This window comes from Emys orbicularis, chromosome 1 (assembly GCF_028017835.1).
Source record: "Emys orbicularis isolate rEmyOrb1 chromosome 1, rEmyOrb1.hap1, whole genome shotgun sequence".
NCBI lineage: Eukaryota > Metazoa > Chordata > Testudines > Emydidae > Emys > Emys orbicularis.
The window spans coordinates 140042876-140064225 of NC_088683.1; the positions used below are offsets into that span (position 1 = coordinate 140042876).

General features: G+C 45.0%; 1 protein-coding gene across 1 annotated transcript in view; it reads right to left on the bottom strand.

The window, feature by feature from the left end:
• LOC135884432 (alpha-2-macroglobulin-like) overlaps positions 1-11912 on the bottom strand; it is a 117785-nt gene extending 105873 nt beyond the window's left edge. Inside the window, exon 1 of the mRNA XM_065411841.1 lies at positions 11721-11912. Within this exon, the coding sequence (XP_065267913.1) occupies positions 11721-11912 (192 nt within the window). The remainder of the gene's footprint in view (positions 1-11720) is intronic.
• Between the last annotated feature and the right edge of the window lie 9438 nt (positions 11913-21350).

Below are 21350 nucleotides of genomic sequence, written 5' to 3' on the forward strand. Positions count from 1 at the left end.
GAGGGAGTATGCCGAGTGACTTTAAGAGCACTAGTCAGTCACAAGTGAGTGCTACTCAGGCCAAGTGAGGGTTGCAGAATTGGGCCGTCTCTTTTCAGGAATAGGAGGGTAACATTAAAGCCTATCACCCTTTCCCCATCTGAGCCAAACATGGATTCTTTTTGCACAGTGCTTGAGGAGTGCAGCTTCCTCCACCTTTTTGCCTCCACACAGGGCCAAGGAGGACTTGCTGCTGCTAGCTATCCATGAACACCCAGAGAAAGGAGATAGACTGCTGTGACTGTGCCAGTGCTGTAAAGAGAGTCTATCCAGCTGGGTTGGGAGTGGGTGCAGGGCTCTGCCTTCTGCTAGCAACCAGGAGGGTGTGGCACTCACTACAGCTTATATAGCCTAATTCTGCCACCCTTACTCATAGCGAGTAGTCCCTTATTCTGCAAATAACCTTGTTGATTTCAGTGGGACTACTTGGTCTGAGTAAGGGTGGCAGAACCGGGCCCACACAAACAGTATTGGCAACATCAAGCATTAAAAAAAACAAACAAAAAAACCCACACACAAACCTTCATGAGCCAGTCTGCCTCCCTGCCTCCATCCACACACACAGGAAGTTGGCTTAAATGTCATGATATTTAAAAATAATAATAATTTGGGGTTCTCTTTATTTGACCTCAGGTTTTGAGCCATTAGGATTTAGGTTTTCAAGCTTTTCTACAGCTTTGAGAGCTCTTTTCCTTGTTATCTGAAAGCTGAGATTCTCTCAGTCACAGGATTTCAGGAGCTGCTGGGGCTTTAACAAAACAAAACCCACACACCAGCTATCGTGAGACTTACAATAGATCTGAGAGAACTGGCAACACTAATGAACCCCAATGAGTGTTCTTCTCCTGAGCTCTCTACACCCCAGTGTATTCTGCCTGCATAGGCAGAGTTCCTCCAGGCCTGCCCCAGCTGTACATCCCCTGCAGTGTGGATAATGTGCTTAGCGGCACCATTTGGCCTAGTAATCTTATTTACTCCTGTCTTTGCTATCGTTTTGTTTTCTACGTGCCTGTTCTGTAATCTTGTTTACACAGGCTTTCAACCCAGAATGTAAAACAAATGATGATCTTACAGGAATGTGTTTACCAGTCTCACATGGACAACACCATGCTGTTTGATTGCTGCCCAACACCCAGAGTCTATTAGCAGTCCCCTGAGTCCACCCATTTTTTCAAATGGGCAGAAGAGAGTAACAGGATTTGTGGCGTGACAGTGGAAAAATACAGTTACCTGATTCAATTGTCAGGGAAACAGAGAGGCCTCTGCACCGTTTGGAAAGGCTTCCACACACACTTGCATGCTGTGTGTAATGTACTGAATACCTGCAGCTGCCCTACTCTAGTCCCATCTGTTGGAAATTAATGTTCATTTTCCTCATCTTGCCTTCTTAAAAAAATTAGTGTTCAATAGATGGAGTTGGCAGTGATTTTAGCCAGGCACATTGGGGGCATGAGCTGTGCAAATTCCCTTGACACAAACATACATAGGCCTGTGGATTATAATCCCAAATTGCAACATCCCCTGATATTCAAGCCCTGGCACCACACACAGCTCTGCCAGTGTGCATTATTTCTGACCTACAGCATCCCCTGCTATTCAGACTCTAGGATGCTACACAGCTCAGGCAATACACCCCATTCCCGGCCTGCTTCACCCCCTGATTTTCCAGCCTTTGAGCCCACGCACAACACAACTGATTACAGTCAGTTGGGAATTTACTGAAAGTCTTCTCATCTGGAAATGAGAATATGTCAAAACCAAAACTGATCACAGGAAAGGGTTGGTTTCAATAAGTGTCCTGTTATCTCCCCCCCCCCCCCCCCCCAAAAAAAAGTTAACTAGTCTCATTCTATAAAAAGCAACAGAGGGTCCTGTGGCACCTTTAAGACTAACAGAAGTATTGGGAGCATAAGCTTTCTTGGGTAAGAACCTCACTTCTTCAGATGCAGGTAATGGAAATTTCCAGAGGCAGGTATAAATCAGTATGGAGATAACGAGGTTAGTTCAATCAGGGAGGGTGAGGTGCTCTGCTAGCAGTTGAGGTGTGAACACCAAGGGAGGAGAAACTGCTTCTGTAGTTGGATAGCCATTCACAGTCTTTGTTCAATCCTGATCTGATGGTGTCAAATTTGCAAATGAAGTCTCATTCTGACATTTTCAAAACAAAAACTTCAGTTTGACTCAAAAATCTGATTTTTTGCTTTCAAAATTAAGTATAGTAAAAAAGTAGAAGATATCAAAATGAAAAATAGAACCAATCTGGTTGTTGTTTTCAGGGGAGGGGGAAATTTTCATTCATGAAAATCTAAGATTTCAATTTTTCATCCCAATTTGGGAGGGGGAAGATTTTTGAAATCTCACAAATTCTCCAGGGATAAGAAAACCCATTTCCTACCCAGCCCTATGAATGATGCTGTTTGATCCTGGCTTGCAGTACCCCCATAATTTCAATCCCAACACAGAAATGTCAATCCTCCTATGTTCACTGCTTCTATTACTGCAGTCTACAGACCCTACACCACTCAGATGCAGATGAACTAAACTGGGAGGAGTGGTAGATACGCTGGAGGGTAGGGATAGGATACAGAGGGACCTAGACAAATTAGAGGATTGGGCCAAAAGAAATCTGATGAGGTTCAACAAGGACAAGTGAGGAGTCCTGCACTTAGGACGGAAGAATCCCATGCACTGCTACAGACTAGGGACCGAATGGCTAGGCAGCAGTTCTGCAAAGGACCTAGGGGTTACTGTGGATGAGAAGCTGGGTATGAGTCAACAGTGTGCCCTTATTGCCAAGAAGGCTAACGGCATTTTGGGCTGTATAAGTAGGGGCATTGCCAGCAGATTGAGGGACATGATCATTCCCCTCTATTCGACATTGGTGAGGCCTCATCTGGAGTACTGTGTCCAGTTTTGGGCCCCACACTACAAGAAGGATGTGGAAAAATTGGAAAGAGTCCAGCGGAGGGCAACAAAAATGATTAGGGGTCTGGAGCACATGATTTATGAGGAGAGGCTGAGGGCACTGGGATTGTTTAGTCTGCAGAAGAGAAGAGCGAGGGTGGATTTGAGAGCCGCTTTCAACTACCTGAAAGGGGGTTCCAAAGAGGATCGATCTAGACGGTTCTCAGTGGTAGATGACAGAACAAGGAGTAATGGTCTCAAGTTGCAGTGGAAGAGGTTTAGGTTGGATATTAGGAAAAAATTTCACTTGGAGGTGAAGCTCTGGAATGGGTTACCTAGAGAGGTGGTGGAATCTCCTTCCTTAGAGGTTTTTAAGGTCAGGCTTGACAAAGCCCTGGCTGGGATGATTTAGTTGAGGCTTGGTCCTGCTTTGAGCAGGGGGTTGGACTAGATGACCTTCTGAGGTCCCTTCCAGCCCTGATATTCTGTGATTCTATGATTCTCAGTTTGCAGCTGCTCAGAAGTAGATGCTTTTCTTGTTGTCCTCTGAAGTATGCTGGAATCAAAGTATGTTGGATTCAGCTCTAGTTTTGGATTTATATCCAGCATGTGCTTTGATTTCTTTATTACATCTATAAGGGGTAGAAAGTCCTTGGTTTTAATAGAATAATATTATGCAGTTGCATGCATTTGTCAGGATTCTACAAAAGTTACAGTAGTAAATTAATTATGAAGAAAAATGTTCTCTTTGGATTGCTGAAGAGTACATGAGCTGGCAGCTGTGCTCAGAGCATGCATCAGAATAAAAAACATATAAAAGGAATCAAGAGAAGTGAGAGTAGCAGTGCCTAATAGCAGTTTGTTAACCAGCTCATGGGGTTAACCAGAATGGCTTCCCACCCTCTAATAATTAATGATCAGTTAGAAAGGAAAAATGACAATGTAGAAATGAGTTAATCCAAACTAAAGAAGTCTTCATTTAATGGTAATTCTAATTAAACTACACAGCCTACACAACTACTTGTTTATGTGGATGGATCATACTACTTATTGAACATTGCTAGAGGAGTATATACTCCATGTCCAAAACTCAATGGGAGTCAAGCAGTGGCCATACAGGCAGAGGCAGATTAAGTATGTTGGAGCCCTGGGCAAAAAGATTTGGGCCCCCCACATCCCTCATCCCCACCATGAAGCCATGTCCCTGCTCCTCCCCTTACCCCCTCCCCAGGCCCTGCCCCCTGACCGCGCCAGAAGCCAGGTCCTGGCAAGAGCTGCCCAGAGAGCCTGGATCACTGTGGGGAGCCCTGGACCCGCCATCTGCCCTGTGCGGTGCACCCTGGGGGGCAGGACTGGGGGCTGCTCTCAGGCACCCCCGTCCCCTGCCCAAGGCAGGTGCAGGGCCGGGTCTCCCGACAGCTGCCCGGGCAGCTCTTACCACAGCCTAGGGCAGTGGTCCCCAAACTGTGGGGCACACCCTCCTAGGGGGGCATGGAGGAATGTTCAGGGGGGGCAGAGCAGGGCACACCCCTAGCCCCAGCCCTGGCCCCACCCCAGCCCTGCCCCCACCCCCAGCTGTGGCTCTGCTCCCAGCTGCACCCTCACTCACAGTCCCCAACTGCGGGCCCCAGCCCTGCTCCTGGCCCCAGCTCCTGGGATAGGGTTGCCAGGCGTCCGGTTTTTGACTGTAATGCCTGGTCAAAAAGGGACCCTGGTGGCTCCAGTCAGCTCCACTGCCAATGGGAGCTGTGGGGGTGGCACCTGTGGACGGGGGCAGCAGGCAAAGCCTCTGGCTGCCCGTCCACCTAGAAGCCAGAGGGGCATACCAACCACTTCCTGGGAGCCATCTGAGGTAAGCTCTGCCTGGAGCCCACACCCCAAACCCCTCATCCCTGGCCCCACTCCAGAGCCTGCACCCCCAGCTGAAGCCCTCATCCCCTCACACACACCCCAACACCTTGCCCCAGTCCTGAACCCCTTCCTGCACCTAAACTCCCTCCTGAAGCCTGCACCCCCTCTTGTACCTCCCAGCCCAGCGCCCTCTCCCACACCAAACTCCCTCCCAGAGCCCACATCCCACACTCCCTCTTGCACCCCAATTCCCTGCCCTAGCCCTGAGCCCCCTCCTTCACCCCAAACCCCTCATCCCTGGCCCCAATCCAGAACCCACACACCTAGCCCTTACCACCCTGCACCCCAACCCTCTGCCCCATCCTGGAGCCCCCTCCCACACTCAAACCCCCTTGACCCCACACCCCAGCCCCCTCCTTCCCAGCCCACCCCAGAGCCCACACCCCCAGCCAGAGCCATCACCCTCTCCCATACCCCAACCCCCTAACCCAGCCTATGCACACCCCAAGCCCCTCAGCCCCACCCTGCAGCATGGAGCCCTCTCCTACACCCCCAAGCCCTCCCAGCCCCACCCCAGAGCCTGCACTCTCCAGCCAGAGCCCACCCCCCCCCCACTCCAACCACCTGCCCCAGCCTGGTGAAAATGAGTGAATGAGGGTGGGGGGGAGCAAGCGACAGAGGAAGGGAGGATGGAGTGAGCAGGGCTGTGGCCTTATGGAAGGGGCGGGGCCTCAGGGTAAGCATGTTCAATTTTCTGCAATCAGAAAGCTGGCAACCCTATCCCAAAGGGGGCGCAGACTGGGTAATGGGGGCGGGGAGGCACCACTGACAAAGTTTGGGGATGCCTGGCCTAGGGTGGCCATACTTCCCATTTTGGCCCAGACATCTTGACTTTTTTTGGACAAAATTGGGCTCAGTTTTGCCAAAAAGGAGCGGGGGGGGGGTGAGCGGGGGGGCGAGCAGTGGAGCTCAGGGGGGGGGTGAGGGGAGAGGCTCAGGCCAGCTCCACCTGGGGGGGGAGGGGGAAAGGGAGAAGGGGCTCAGAGGAGCTCCATGCCATGCAGGAGGGTGCAGAGGGGAAAAGGGAGAAGGGCTGAGAGCAGCTCCACACTGTGTAGGGGAAAGGGGGGGGAGAGAGAGAGAGAGAGAGAGAGAGAGAGAGAGGGGCACGCTCCAGCTCTGGAGGCGGGGGCGGGGGGCTCGCTCCAGCGCCATGCAGGGTTGGGGGGGGGGGGCTCGGCCCAGCAGTCCTCAATCCAGCACTGCATAGGGGGTGGGGGCTCAGTCCAGTGCCACACCAGGCAGAGGGGAGGGGAACATGCTTGGGTCAGCTCAGTGTGGGGCTTGGGCTAGAAGCACTCAGCCAGATCTGCCTGGGGTCAGGGGGAATTGCTCACCACCCTTCCACAGGCTTCTGGCTGCGCCTCGGGGGAAGAGGAGGAGCAGAGAGTGGGGCTAGAGTTCTGGCTGCTCCTGCAGGGCCCCTGGGCATGCCCCGCCCCCCGCCCCATCAGCCCATATGGTAATCCACCACTGCATACAGTTTACAGATGGAAGCAGAAGTCCAACCAAAAGAGTTGTTGGAGCATATGGGACTCTACAGAGACCGGAATGGAGAGAGCAAAGACTGAGAATGGGTCAAAATTAGTCATCCATTTGAATGTCATAACCTTAATTTATACACAATGTCACTGAGAGTATGGCCTCAGACAAAAGCTATATTTGGATTGGCTATTTGGGATATTTTTTGTGAGTTTACATGGTCCTTGTGGCCTTGTGACTGCAAATATGAAGAGGAATTGGAAAGATCTATGCCTTGCTTCTCACAGGACAGAATTCCCATTTCCTTCATGTGTCTTAGAGCTACAGCCTGGGAGGTCATGTTGGACCACAGAGAGAAGAAAGCAGCCTACCTTATATATGCAATGGACTAAATCCAGCTCTCATTTAACCTGTATAAATTCTGAGTGACTCCATTGGAATCAACAGAATTACCCTAGATTTACCAATATGTTGGCAGAATAAAAATCTGTCCCACTATCTTCCTTAAGAAATTACCTGCAAACCATTCTTCAAAAGCAAAATAAGAAAACTTGAGAGTTTTCAACTCTACCTGTTGGTCAATAATTAGGTACAAAAGCAGTTAATTGGGTGCCAAAATGCCACTCTGAAACTCAAAGGAGGAACTGTTCACCTCTGATAATTGGACTCAGTCACTTCCATTTCAATAAACCACCAGTTAATTTGATGAATACCTAAGCAATTAATTTATATATTAAAATATATACTACTAGATTAAGATAGGTACAGTATTACTGGATAATTCAGTCACACACTATAGGTGTAGTCCCCATTACTACAGGGTGGGACTATGTCTCCCTCTAGTGGCTGCTTTGCCTAGAGAGACTAGTGACTATGCTACAGCTGCTGGCTAGGGAACTTAGAATTTCAGCTCCCTCAGTCCCAGAGCAGATGCAAAGCTAACAAGCATCCCGCTGGCTTTCCATAGCGATAAATATCCTACTGAATAGAAGGTCTCAGTAGATTCAGAATTGTAGGCCTGGCTTGACATGAGTAATTGGACATGGGTGAGGCCTCATTTTTTGGGGAGACAGGATTAGGGAGGCAAATAGATCAGCAGGCTGGAAACAGAATGTCCACACTAGCTAAAATAAGAGGGGGAGGGACACCCTAGGAATAATTTACAAAGGACAAGATAAAAATGAATAAAATGAGCCTGCAATGTAAGATGAGGTAATGAGTAAATTGTGCATGGACAGTGCATGCTGTACAGGGATTGGTTCCTATTACAAAGTGACCAAGCCAATCCCCAAACAGGTGATGCAATGTATAGTAAATGCAACAGAATGTGTAAGTGTATATAACGGAAGAGTTTTGCTGTGTAACTTTGAATGTGCAATACGCCCCATACCCACCCCCTATGCGTGAGGGCTGATCAACTCAGCCTAGTCTTGCTGTATGCCAAATAAAGAAAGCTGAATGACAAGACTGAGTTCTGGAGGAACTGAGTGGAAAAGTTCACAGGGGAACCCCAACAAGAGTTTTCTTTTTATTGACAGAGTTAAAGTACTATAAACAGTCATTGACGTGATCAAAAGTCTGAAGTGGGCAAGGATGAAAAGCATCTCTAATTTTGAGAATGGTTCATTAATATCCTGGTTTAATGGACTCGTGTGGCAGCAAGAGCCTGAACCAAAACCCATTGATGTCAATGGAAAAATTCCAATTGACTTCCATACGCTTTGCATCAGGCCCCAAAGGAATATTGCAGCAGTAATAGTGGCCTTGAGTTTCTCCTGAGTGAGCAGCTCCTAATACAGTTGACAAGAGAAACTGAATCTCCATAAAGCAGAAGAGACATAGGAGTGTTTCATAGCCTTCCTCTGAGAGTTTTTTTTAAAGTTTATTAAAATGTACAGCCCTGTGAAGTTTTGTAAATGCACCCCAAGATCAAAGACTACTTGATCACATTTTAAAAATGCTAATTAAGGCCTCTACCTGCAGACATCTGAGTATGTAAATAATAGTCTCATTCACATCAGCTGGGATTATGCACATGCATAAAATTAAGCACACTACAGGATCAGGACTTCTGACCCTACGCACAAGAAAGAGCAGTGCTGCAAGTCACAGGAGCGGTTTGTCATGGAAAGGAAAGTTAACGTTATTGGAGGCGCTCTTTGTTTTTCAGACTGTGAAGGTCTAAAGGCTTGTGTCTGATCAATAATACCTCAGGTCACATCATTCATTTCATTTCAGACAGAGAAAAACCCCTGTGGGAGGCTGGGTTTTATGGCAACACATTTCAGCTAAACAATAAATGGCCAGATCCTCAGTGTCAAATAACTGAACCCCCATAATGTCAAAGGAGCAATGTTAGTTTACACCAGCTTAGGAGAATGGCTCAAAGGGTTTGAAACAGGTGAGCCATCCTTTTCCCAGTACCACATAAGAGTATATTCAATTCAAAAAGCAACACAGGGTTCACAGAAGAAAAATATTATACTCACCCAAGCTTTTAAGAGCCATCCATCCTAGGAAACCTCTCTTGTATCTTCCTCTATAGCTCCTCTCCTGCTGCGTAGCACTCCTTTAAATAGAGGAACAGAACTCACCTGCTCTTCTTGAGCAGAGGATGGGATATACACAGCTGTCTTTCTTCATCCCACAGTAATAAGAGAGTTCTCTGCTTCTAATTTAAAGCAGCTGAGTCTGGTTAATACCCTGTTGGTGTCCTCTGTTACCCATCTGTGTATCTTAGGTATTTACATGGCTGCCATTACTGTAGCATCTGATCACCTCACAATCTTTAATGTTTTTTTCCTCACAACATCCCTGTGAGCTAGAGAACTACTATTGTCCCCATTTTACAGATGGGGAACTTAAGTCACAGAGTGACTTGCCCATGGTCACACAAGAAGCCTGCAGCAGAGCCAAAATTGAAGCCAGGTCCTCCAATTTGCAGGCTACAACCCTAACCACTGGACCATCCTTCTTCTCTTCTGAGGGAGGCTGTGGTGTAATACTACCCCTAAAAGTTTCCTCCTAAGATCCCTAAAAGGCATATATACCCTCATGAGCAGGACAAAGGATGTATTGTAGTCACTGAGGTGGAATAACATATGATATACACATGAGGCCAAATTAGACCTGGTGTAAATGGGTGAAACGCCATTGATTTGCATCTGCTTATACCAACTCTGAATCTAACCCATGGTGTGCAATGTTTTAGGAAATAGATGCTTTTGAAAAAAAAATCTTCTCAATGTAAGCAATATGGTGTAGTTATTGCAGGGATTAATTTACCCCTTCACTGGTATAGCTCCACCCTCTCAAACTCCACATCAGAAGATCTCCTATGTATGCCAGATATATCCAATGCACACCTACAAAGACTTTGTTTCAGTACAATAAACCGTAAATAACATAGTTTTGAGGAAAACATTTTTTTATTGAATTAAGAGACAGGGGCAAAAGGCAGAAAGAATACAGGCAGCGCACATTTCCCAAATACCAATATTAACAGAAAGAGAAATGGAAAAGTGTTCAAGTCAAAGCCACACAAAAACTAAGACTAACCTTCAGATGTGTACTAGACCTGTATGCACAGCACTTTGATGCTAAGATTTGAAATATTAACCCTGGAGACTTCACATCTTAAAAATAAAAAAGAAATAAAAGAAAATTAATGTCAAACAAGACAGAAATAAATGGTGCTTGAATAATCTCCCTAAACTATGAGAGAGTTTGACAAAGAACAGCACTAGTGGAAGGAAAGCAAAGACTTAGAGACGATCATTCATGTATTTCCATACGAAATCCAAAATAGCAGAGTCCCTGATGTGTTTCACTGTGTCTGAGAATGAGTTCAAAACTGGGCTCTGAATGCAGAAAAGCTTCTCTGTAAGAGAAAACCCCCAAAAGAACAGATTTCCAAACATCCAAATTGAGGAATCCAACCGATGAGAACACATCCATGTGAGAGGGAAGGGAGGGCGGCGGAGAAGAAGCTGGGCAACTCCAAAGCAATGTATGCAGGGGAAAGGTTTTCAATAGAGTTTCATATCCCAAGAAGGTATGGGAACAGGGAGCAAAGGAATCTGGCTACCTGTGTTAGTTCCAATCTCTGAACTTCTTCCCAATGTCCTTTTACTGCAGCGTGACACCAGGAGAAAGGCAGCCAGTCCTCTACCAAGCAACTATAGGTGCAGTCTTTAGGATGCATACCAGATACAGAGATATGGCTTAGATCAGGAGTGGCAGACACATAGATTACAATGTTCCATTATTTTGCTTTACTTTTAGAGCAAACCAGTAATGTATCGGTACCTCCGGAAACCATTCCTGACTTTCCTGTTGGACAAATCTTCTAATTCAGTACAGTTGCATAGACAGATTTCACAGAAGAAAGAAATTACTTTTCTCCCCTACACTCGTAAGTTAGATTTCTAGGGTAACATTTTCAGAAAAGTAGGTAGATCCACTTGCAGGATAGTATGCTCAATTACATGCCTACATTTGTGCATGCAATGAATACAGCTACCTCTGCAAATCAGGTATTTGCATATGCAAATCACCAGTTAGCTTGGCCAAATAACCATTTACAACGGACAGATTTCCATTGACTTCAAGGACAGCTGTGTATTTTCCTACCTCCAACCTCCCTTTCTGAAAATTTGGACCATAAAGGTCCTCTCCCAGGAAGTTACCTTCAGCACCCTATTGGGTTTACAGATATGATTAATGAAATGGTGTCTTAACCAAAACAGTGGCCACTGAGTAGCGAATAAAATTTGTTGCCAAAGACGTCAAACCACAATTACGATGACTTCCTTTTTCTTGCATAAATATAAATAAAATATTTTTTTTTACAAATTTGGAAATAAAAATACGTAATATAAAAAAAAATGACAAGCTAAGTAGATGTAAGTATAAATTAAAAAAGCAACACAAGATCAGTTAAAAACATTATAAAAAAAGATGCCCTAAATAGCTTCTCAGGCAGCCTCTGAAAGAGAAAATAGAAATATAAAGGATTATTCAAGATGGTTTCATCTTAGTGGAATCACATAAGCCATTTGTAACAAGATCTGGAAGCAAGAAAAATATTCTGCTCACAAACTTAAACCCCGATCCTGCAAACACAAATATACACATGCTTCACAGTGTTTGCAAGACAAGGGGCATTCTCACCTGGCTAAACTTCAGCATCTCTCAGAGGCAGGGTAAGTGCCCTGTCCCATGAGGCAGCTAAGAGGAGGGGAGGAGGAGAATATTTACAAATACATGTAATTTACATTTTAAATAATGTAGCATTGTGAATGGTAATCAGAGGCGGCTCCAGGCACCAGCGCAGCAAGCGCGTGCCTGGGGCGGCAAGCCATGGGGAGCGGCCTGCCAGTCACCGTGTGGGTGGCAGTCAGGGAGCCTTCAGCGGCATGCCTGCGGGAGGTCCGCCGGTCCTGCGGTTTCGGCGGCAATTCGGTGGCGGGTACCCCGAAGCCGTGGCACTGGCAGATCACCCCCAGAAACGCCGCTGAATACGCGAGACCGCGGACCGCCTGCAGGCGTGCCGCCGAAGGCCGCCTGACTGCCATGCTTGGGGTGGCAAAAAACATAGAGCCACCCCTGATGGTAATTATGTCATTCAGAGAATATGATAGATAAGAATATACATAGACTTGTGTTATAAACTCCTGTTTTCACTAGCCTCTCACTTTTGCAAGTCTTCTCTGTTTTGGCTGAAATTTTCCACACTCCCATCAGAGTGTGGAATTTTCCACACTCCCACCTGTGCTCACTGAAGTTAAAGACAAAGCTCCCATTGACTTTAATGGTGCAGGAGCAGGGCCTAGATGCCTAACTAAACCATAACGGACCTCCATCAATCCTTCCCATGAGGCTCTGGGGAGGAAATCCCCATGACGTTCCCCTTACTGAGACCCCATTTTCCTTTCGGGGCAGGGAATGGCATCTACCCTTCCCAACCAAAAATGGCAATACAGCATAAGGACTTGATCCAAATTTCCATTCAGGTGTATGGGAGTTTTTCCATTAACTTCAATGAGATTTAGCTCAGTCCTAAGGACCAGATTTACAAAGGTATTTAGGCACCTAAGGATGAAGATAAACACCCAGACATCTAACTCCCATTGAAATCAATGGGTGTAAGGCACCTAGGGATGGATTTTTAGGCACCTAACTCCCACTGATTTCATCAGAAGTATAGAATATTTTGGGGAAATTTTCAAGCAAAGGGTAGATTTTCAATATCACTCAGTGCTGGCCTAACTCCTCTCCCAGAATCCGATCTGGTCTCTAACTCCCATTGATTTCATTGGGAGTCAGGCACCTAAACACTTTTTAAAATCTGGCTCTTACTGCCTATATGCAGTGGCCTTTAACTTTCCTACAGGTGTTTATCTTGGACAGAACATAAAGGTAAATTTGGGTGGAAAATTTGAGAATCACCTTGGGAGCTTTTTCAAAGTTAAAATATCTGGATAATCTTCAGTGCTGAAAAGATCTCAGAGATGTTTGGTAAAATCTGATTTCATCATTTTTCAATTATAGAGATTTTGTTTGGGATTTCAGAAATGTTTAGCAGTGGCCTAATATTGACCCCAGGAAGAATTAAGCCAATGGTGAGTGCGAGGTTGCCACCCTCCAGGATCGCCCTGGAGTCTCCAGGAATTAAAGATTAATCTTTAATTCAAGATTATGTCATGTGATGAAATCTCCAGGAATTCGTCCAACCGAAGTTGGCCACCCTAGTGAGTGCTACTGAAAATTTCACTCTGCATTTGAAATTTTCCCCAAAACATTCTGATGAAACAATTCAAAACAAACACACAAAAATTTTCAAACTAATCCAGAAGAACACGTTTTCATATCGATTCACATCAAATAGAAGTGAAATGAAAATGTTTCAATTTTGAGGCTTTTTCCTCCTCATTATCTATTTACTCCTGGAAAGGGGGCAGAAAAGAGGGAGGAAGGAAACAAAAAAAGGAAAACCCAAAAAAATTCATTTTGATTCTACTCAGTTCAAATTGAAATGAAAATGTTTTCATTTTAAATTGTTTTGTCCAAAGTCTGGAAATTTTGATTGATGCAAAAATTGTATACAGAAATGTCCATACTGTTTGAAAAGGCATTTTTCATTGAAAAAAAATGTGATTAATAATTTTCAATCAACCCTAAAAACAGGAATTATAAGGCATAACCAATCTACCATCCTAAACCATATCCTTTCAGAATAGTATACAACGATCTGTGTTATGCACTGCAGTGCACACTACATGCTATTTTGTTATGGGTAATGCAAGCAAGGATAATGCAACGTAACAGATTAACATTCAGCATCATACTGTGTTCCGTTATTTTTATCCTGCTGTTTCTTTCACTCACCAACTCATGACTCACACCCTCCCCAGACTGGAATTTTCATCCCAGTACTGTGTCTCATTGGGTGTGCTGTGCACTGCTATGTCCCGGGAAGCCTTCTCAAGAACAGCACCACTGTCGCTGCTCCAGGTCACTCTAGAGAACAAAAAAATGCAACATCACCTATAATATGGCATCACAATTACTGTGACTACTGCAGTCTGTTTAGCAAAGTGCTTTTAGCATTCAGTGGGGTTATGGCATTAATTTAGATTATTACATAGGTATCGACACTTAGGAACCTAGGTGATAGAAACGTCGAAGACAGGTAGATAATACAAATACAGAGAGACCATTGCATGGATAACCTACATTTCAGAAACCTTTATGAAGGCTCTTGTGAGATGGGCAAATGAAGTTCAGTGTGGATAAATGCAAAATAATGCATGTTGGAGGGAAAAACTTAAATGACTCCTAAACCTTACAAGGTTCTAAATTAGCTGTATCAACTTAAGACAGTGACCTGGGTGTCAGTGTAGACAGTTCAGTGAAGACCTGTGTTCCATGGGCAGCTGCATTAAAAAAAAAAAAAACTACCACAATGTTAGGATGCATAAGGAAAGAGATGGGGAATCAAACAGAAAATATTATAATGCCTTTATTCAGTGATGCCACCTGGTCAGGAATAGCATGTGAAGTACTGGTCATCCCTTCTCAATCCATGACCTCTCCCTCTCTTTTCTCTCTTAGGGCCAGACTGTGGTCCAACCTTTCGTGACTACACTGGGGCATAAGACCCTCCAACCTCCCTCCAACCCACATCGCTGCTTAGGATGTAAATGGGAAAGCAAGCTCCATATGGCCACTACTGCCACTGCAATCAAATGGTTGAGGGTGGGAGCAAAGAGGGGGAGGAAGAGGGAGAATCCTTGGCTCCACTCCACGTACTGTGTGAGCCTGTGAAACTGAGCTGGTATGGACAGGAAGTAATCTGCCCCTGTTATGGGGCTGTAACAGAAGACTTGCCCGTGCAGCAAGGGGGAACAGAGAGGCAACTGGACTTTCTGAGTTACAACTTCTTCCCTGCGTGGCTGCTGGGGTTGCACAGATATGCACCGCCCCTTACACAGGGCTGTGCCTAACGGCACAATCTAGCTCTTCATCTCTCCAGTGCTCCCAGTCGGATCCCTTGGACCTCTGTTCTCTCTCAGTCTTTCATGCCTGGTCTTACAGACACCCACAAAAACCTTCCCGAGGAGACGCCGAAGCATGCTGTGCTCCCATGAAAGTTACATGATGTTCTCTGCGGATCCATTAGCCTTGTAGCAAAGCTTAATCTCCTGTCAGCTCAATTTTCAGCAGGTTCTTCTAGGTGCACTGCTGATGGTGAGCTAGACAGTCAGACAGCAGTGCCAAGTGGCCTGCCACTGCCAGAGACACTTTACTGCTCTACATGCTGATGCTACCTCAGGTCACCCGTTGTGTCCTCTGTCCTACTCTCTCACCCAGCCCAAAGCTAGAGTACGACTGACTGGCTGGAAGGGAGTGAATGTGCATTAGAGGGAAGGAAGATTGAAGGCTTACTCATACTCCCCAAATGCAAATGTCAGGGCCTTCCCTCAGTCCAAATAGCAGGACATCCTGAATATGGAAGCATGTCCTTAGCACACCAGTCATGTCATTGCCTCCCACCATCTTTCCCAGCTGTAGAAACCCTGAAGCAGAAGCCTGAAGAAGCTGTGGTTACTGGCCTGAAATGAAAACTGTTGCCATTTTAAAGACAATTTTTTGAGTGGGAAAGCTAATGGAATCAAAGAGGCCCAAAGAAGAAGCAGTGCTCTCAAAGCAGTGCAGCATCCTGCTGTCAGCGCCTGTGAATGTTCGATCCCAGCTGCAGCATCCCAGTATCTTGGTATTACTGACTCAAATCAGTAACAGGTTCTGCTTGTCAAACCCTGATCAGAGGCACTATTCAGCAACATCTGTCCTGTGCTTTAGTCTCTTGTCCTGAGCCTATATTTTTCCTGAGCTTGTAGCTCATTTGTCTTGAACTAGTACCATCCTATCTAGGTCATTCCAACATCTAACTGTCTGATTTGAGTGGGACTCTGACACTATCTTGCTAGATTCTCCCAAGCATCCCAGCCTCTTCCCACCATCTGAGAGGTGCAAAGGGGCTGAAAAGCAGCCAGTCTGGCCACTGCTGTGAATCCTCCTGGCAAGGGGGAGCTCTCCACTGTCACAGAGCTGTGTACTGAGGCCTTGTGCTAGACCCATCCCATCCACTCAACCCCAGCATAGGGAGAGGGAGGCAGCTTGGATGAAATACACTGTGCTCTATCTGTGACTCAACTGATATATGGACCATCAAGGAACATAGCCAGTTGGAAACAGTTAGAGCAGCCTCCAGGTTGCTTTCACCTGTGCAAGGGTGTCATTGATCAGCTCTGAGAATCAGGGAGCCATAATCAGCTTCCTATTCCCCTTGCCATTTTGTTGAGTCAAATGGAAGTGCAGTGAAGTTGAGCCATCAGGGCCTGACAATAAATTATTCTGGATCATAAGGGCCTGAAAATAATTTGTTCCTTAAGGACAAGTCCTATTTTAGTGCAAGACCTATAGGTAGCTCCCTCACTCCTAGTTTTGCTACCAAAGATGTTTCTTAATCTAATAACTGGTTTGTCTTTCTTGTTTGAAAAGAGGCTTTAAATAGGCAGCCTAGAAAAGATATAACTAGGGCGACGTTCTCTTAGATGTTAAGGCAAACGAACGGGCACCTAGGGGGTCTGGACTCCTAATCCTCTCAGTTGCTATCTCTCATTGGCTGGCTTTGACCAAGTCACTTGACTTCCATGCACCACACAACGGCAACTTCATGGTACATGAAGGACCACACTAGAATATAAATGTTGACTTGGCTTGAGATGCACTGAAGAAAAGTGATCAATGGTTCCATGTCTAGTTGGCAGCCGGCATGAAGCAGAGTGCCCCAAGGGTCGGTCCTGAGGCCGGTTTTGTTCAATATCTTCATTAATGATCTGGAGGATGGCGTGGACTGCACCCTCAGCAAGTTTGCAGATGACACTAAACTGGGAGGAGTGGTAGATACACTGGAGGGTAGGGATAGGATACAGAGGGACCTAGACAAATTAGAGAATTGGGCCAAAAGAAATCTGATGAGGTTCAACAAAGACAAGCGCAGAGTCCTGCACTTAGGATGGAAGAATCCCATTCACTGCTACAGACTAGGAACCGAGTGGCTAGGCAGCAGTTCTGCAGAAAAGGACCTAGAGGTTACAGTGGACGAGAAGCTGGATATGAGTCAACAGTGTGTCCTTGTTGCCAAGAAGGCTAATGACATTTTGGGCTGTATAAGTAGGGGCATTGCCAGCAGATTGAGGAATGTGATCATTCCCCTCTATTCGACATTGGTGAGGCCTCATCTGGAGTACTGTGTCCAGTTTTGGGCCCCACACTACAAGAAGGATGTGGAAAAATTGGAAAGAGTCCAGCAGAGGGCAACAAAAATGATTAGGGGGCTGGAACACATGACTTATGAGGAGAGCCTGAGGGCACTGGGATTGTTTAGTCTGCAGAAGAGAAGAATGAGGGCGGATTTGATAGCTGCTTTCAACTACCTGAAAGGGGGTTCCAAAGAGGATCGATCTAGACTGTTCTCAGTGGTAGCAGATGACAGAACAAGGAGTAATGGTCTCAAGTTGCAGTGGGGGAGGTTTAGGTTGGATATTAGGAAAAACTTTTTCACTAGGAGGGTGGTGAAGCACTGGAATGGGTTACCTAGGAAGGTGGTGGAATCTCCTTCCTTAGAGGTTTTTAAGGTCAGGCTTGACAAAGCCCTGGCTGGGATGATTTAGTTGGGGCTTGGTCCTGCTTTGAGCAGGGGGTTGGACTAGATGATCTCCTGAGGTCCCTTCCAACCCTGATATTTTATGATTCTTTGATTCTATAAAAAACATTTAAATAAGAATCAAGTAGAGAAACTAGTCACTTTGCTGAATGCATCATTGGAAGGTATAGTAATAGAAGCAGGGTTAGAGACTTAATGGAACAGAACAGGCTCTTTAAAGGGGCAGTAATCTTCCCCAATGTAAAGTGATACCATTTTGGTATAGTAATTTAGCTGGTGTGGCAGTTGAAGGAAAGGAATCCCATAAGAAATTAGCACTGCCATTTTATTCTCCTCCTTTATCCGCACCAGAAATGTCCCTTGACTTTTGAGATTTTATGTTTTCTCAATGTTGTGTCGAGGCCTCCAAATTAGGAGATCTGAATTTTCTGGAGCTGGAATTTTCTTTTCCAGGAGACATTGTGTGTGTTTCCCCTGACTAACCGCCCTCAAAAATCCATGAGCAAATGCAGGACTCTGCATTTTTTGGCTGTTTTAGGCCACATTTACATTTAATCTGACCCTGAATGAACTAGTTGGTGATCTTGCTGGAATTTAAGTAAGATCAGTTACAGAGGGAAAGCCAACAATCTTTCTTATTACAGTTTTCCATTGGAAGAGTAATTCATCATAGATACCACTGAAACCTGATGCTGATATTTAGGATTGTACAGTGCATCCCTCAGAAATGTACAAGAGTCTGATTTCATTCTGTTGCATTCAATATCATAAAGTCACTGACAATCACATTCTAGTTTTGTAGGACTGTTCAATGCCAAGTAGTGTAACTGTATTCTCTCTTTACGGGTGTTCTTTATAAAATGTAACAGTATTGAACCTAGTCCTCAACTCCCTGAAGTCAATAGCAAAGTCCCAGAGACTTCCATGGGATCAGAACTGGGCCCACTATTTTCAATACAGAGACTCACAACTAACCTGCATGTGTTATCTGTTCAAATTTGTTAGGGTTAGATTATCACTTTCACTTCAAGGCATGGAAGAGAACTAGACTGAACAGACCTGACCTGGCATACAGAGAAAGATGGGAGTAATAGCTCTGTGACATCATCTCTCCTTCTCCCTGGTCCTGAGGAAACTTCATGGCAAATGTAGCATGAGAATCAGGTTCTCTCTCTGTGAATCAGGAAGGAGAACTGGAGCATCACCCTCTCAGAATGTGCAGGGATTACCCAAGTAAAATAGTATTGATCCTGTCAACACAAAGTGTGGTGTCCTTCACCATGCAATTAACAATTGTCCCTCCACAAAGAGGGAGTTTGGGACAGTGGGGACTGCAGGAAGGTACCTCCACTCTGATGAGCCTTTTAAAGTCTGTCAGAGCTAGATTCCTCTTCTGGAGACCTTATAAACCAACCTGATTGAAATTATTGGTGCTTGTTCAAAAAACTGGGTCATTCATAAACAAACTGCTATGGTCCCATCATACACATAGGATATGTCTACACTACAGGGACTATACTAGCAACCTGGGGCCTCATGAGCTAAAAGTCAACTGGCTGTTAGCTAAGGCTGTAGAGCAGACTCAATCTCTCTCTCTTTAAGTGGTCTTGGTGCCACTAGATGGGACAGAACACCACACCCAGAAGGTGTGTGGGTTACATGTGATACTGCCAGCATAACCTGGTAGTGTAACACAGCCTACATTTCCATCGGTGTGGGAACACCACCTTCCCTAGCGATGTTAGCGAGATCAGAGAAAGCATTTTTCTGTTGACCTTGCTGCATCTACGCTGTGGATTTTTCATACCCCCGAGCGAGGTAATTCTGTCAGCCTAAATTTTTAAGTGTAGACCAGGCCACAGAAAAGTTAGATAAAAACATAAATATACTTGCTGGAAGACTGCAATATAACACTACTTCATTTCAGAGAATTCAGAAAGAGAACACATAAGAACCCAAACAGAGAGAGTGAGAGAGAGAAAAAGAAAAGCAGGTTGGTCCCTAAGGCAGTGAGGTACAACTGACCCCACCTTGCTTTAAGCTGGCTTTTTCCAGACTGACTGTCTGCTGACTGACTAAGATGACCCAAATCACATGGCTTTGGTAAGAGACCTCATTCCTGCAAGCAGAACTAGGAAATGCCTCACATTTAAAAGGATAGCTAGTCGTTTTTAACCAGCTTCCAATACACCACACAAACAAAATGTGTTAGGTTGAAAGAATGTTTCATTGTAGTCCAGTGAGCAGCCAAACTACAACATTACACTTTTGCTACACAACTTCTGCACTTCTTAAAAAATACAATAATTAGAATATCTGGCAATGAAAAGTTAAAGTGTCCAGTCAGTTCCCCATGGCCTTATAATCCTTCATCACTCACCATCCACCCCATAAACACCACTTACCAAGCTTAATTTTGCCTCCTAAAATTTGAAAACACATGCATGATGGTGCAAATAACACATTGCTAGGAGACTGAAAAATACCATTTTGTATTCAAGGGATTCATTTTCAATAACCTCCCAGTAATTTGTTACTGTGACATCTGAATATCTTTTCAGGAGGGTACATTCAGGTTGGGTGGGTGTTGTAGGTTGGGTGGGCCAACACCAATAACTTTAACTATTGCAGACTTGAGAATAAATCATCAGTTTTCATCATGGCAAAAGACTAATCGTGGGGTGCTTCAAGCTTCTGTACTAGGTCTCATGTTGTTTAATACATTTAAAAAAACACATGCATAATGGTGCAAATAACACATTGCTAGGAGACTGAAAAATACCATTTTGTATTCAAGGGATTCATTTTCAATAACCTCCCAGTAATTTGTTACTGTGACATCTGAATATCTTTTCAGGAGGGTACATTCAGGTTGGGTGGGTGTTGTAGGTTGGGTGGGCCAACACCAATAACTTTAACTATTGCAGACTTGAGAATAAATCATCAGTTTTCATCATGGCAAAAGGCTAATCGTGGGGTGCTTCAAGCTTCTGTACTAGGTCTCATGTTGTTTAATACATTTAAAAAAACACATGCATAATGGTGCAAATAACACATTGCTAGGAGACTGAAAAATACCATTTTGTATTCAAGGGATTCATTTTCAATAACCTCCCAGTAATTTGTTACTGTGACATCTGAATATCTTTTCAGGAGGGTACATTCAGGTTGGGTGGGTGTTGTAGGTTGGGTGGGCCAACACCAATAACTTTAACTATTGCAGACTTGAGAATAAATCATCAGTTTTCATCATGGCAAAAGGCTAATCGTGGGGTGCTTCAAGCTTCTGTACTAGGTCTCATGTTGTTTAATACATTTATAATGATCTGGGAAAGGGGGTGAATAGTGAGGCAATAACATTTGCAGATGACCCAAAGTTATTTAGGACCAGAAAGGACTATAAGGAACTTCAGAGAAACCTAAACAAGGTAACGGAATGGACAACTTGATAGCTAATGGCCAGTGAATATTGGGGGGGGGGGGGGGGGAATTAAACCACTCTTACACTTTAAGGCTTCTAAATTAACTGTATCCACTCAAGAAAGGGATTTGGCCATCATTGTAAACAGCTCAATGAAGAGCTCTGCTCTATGTGCAGCTGCGCTCAGAAAAGCAACTGAGATGTTAGTATGCATCAGGAATGAGATGGAGAATTATTTAAAAAAATATTATGATGCCATTGTACAAATCAATGGTGCAGCGTCATCTGGGTACTGTGTGCAGCACCGGTCACTCCATGTCCAAAAGGGTACTGCAAACCTAGAGGGGATTCAGAGAAAGA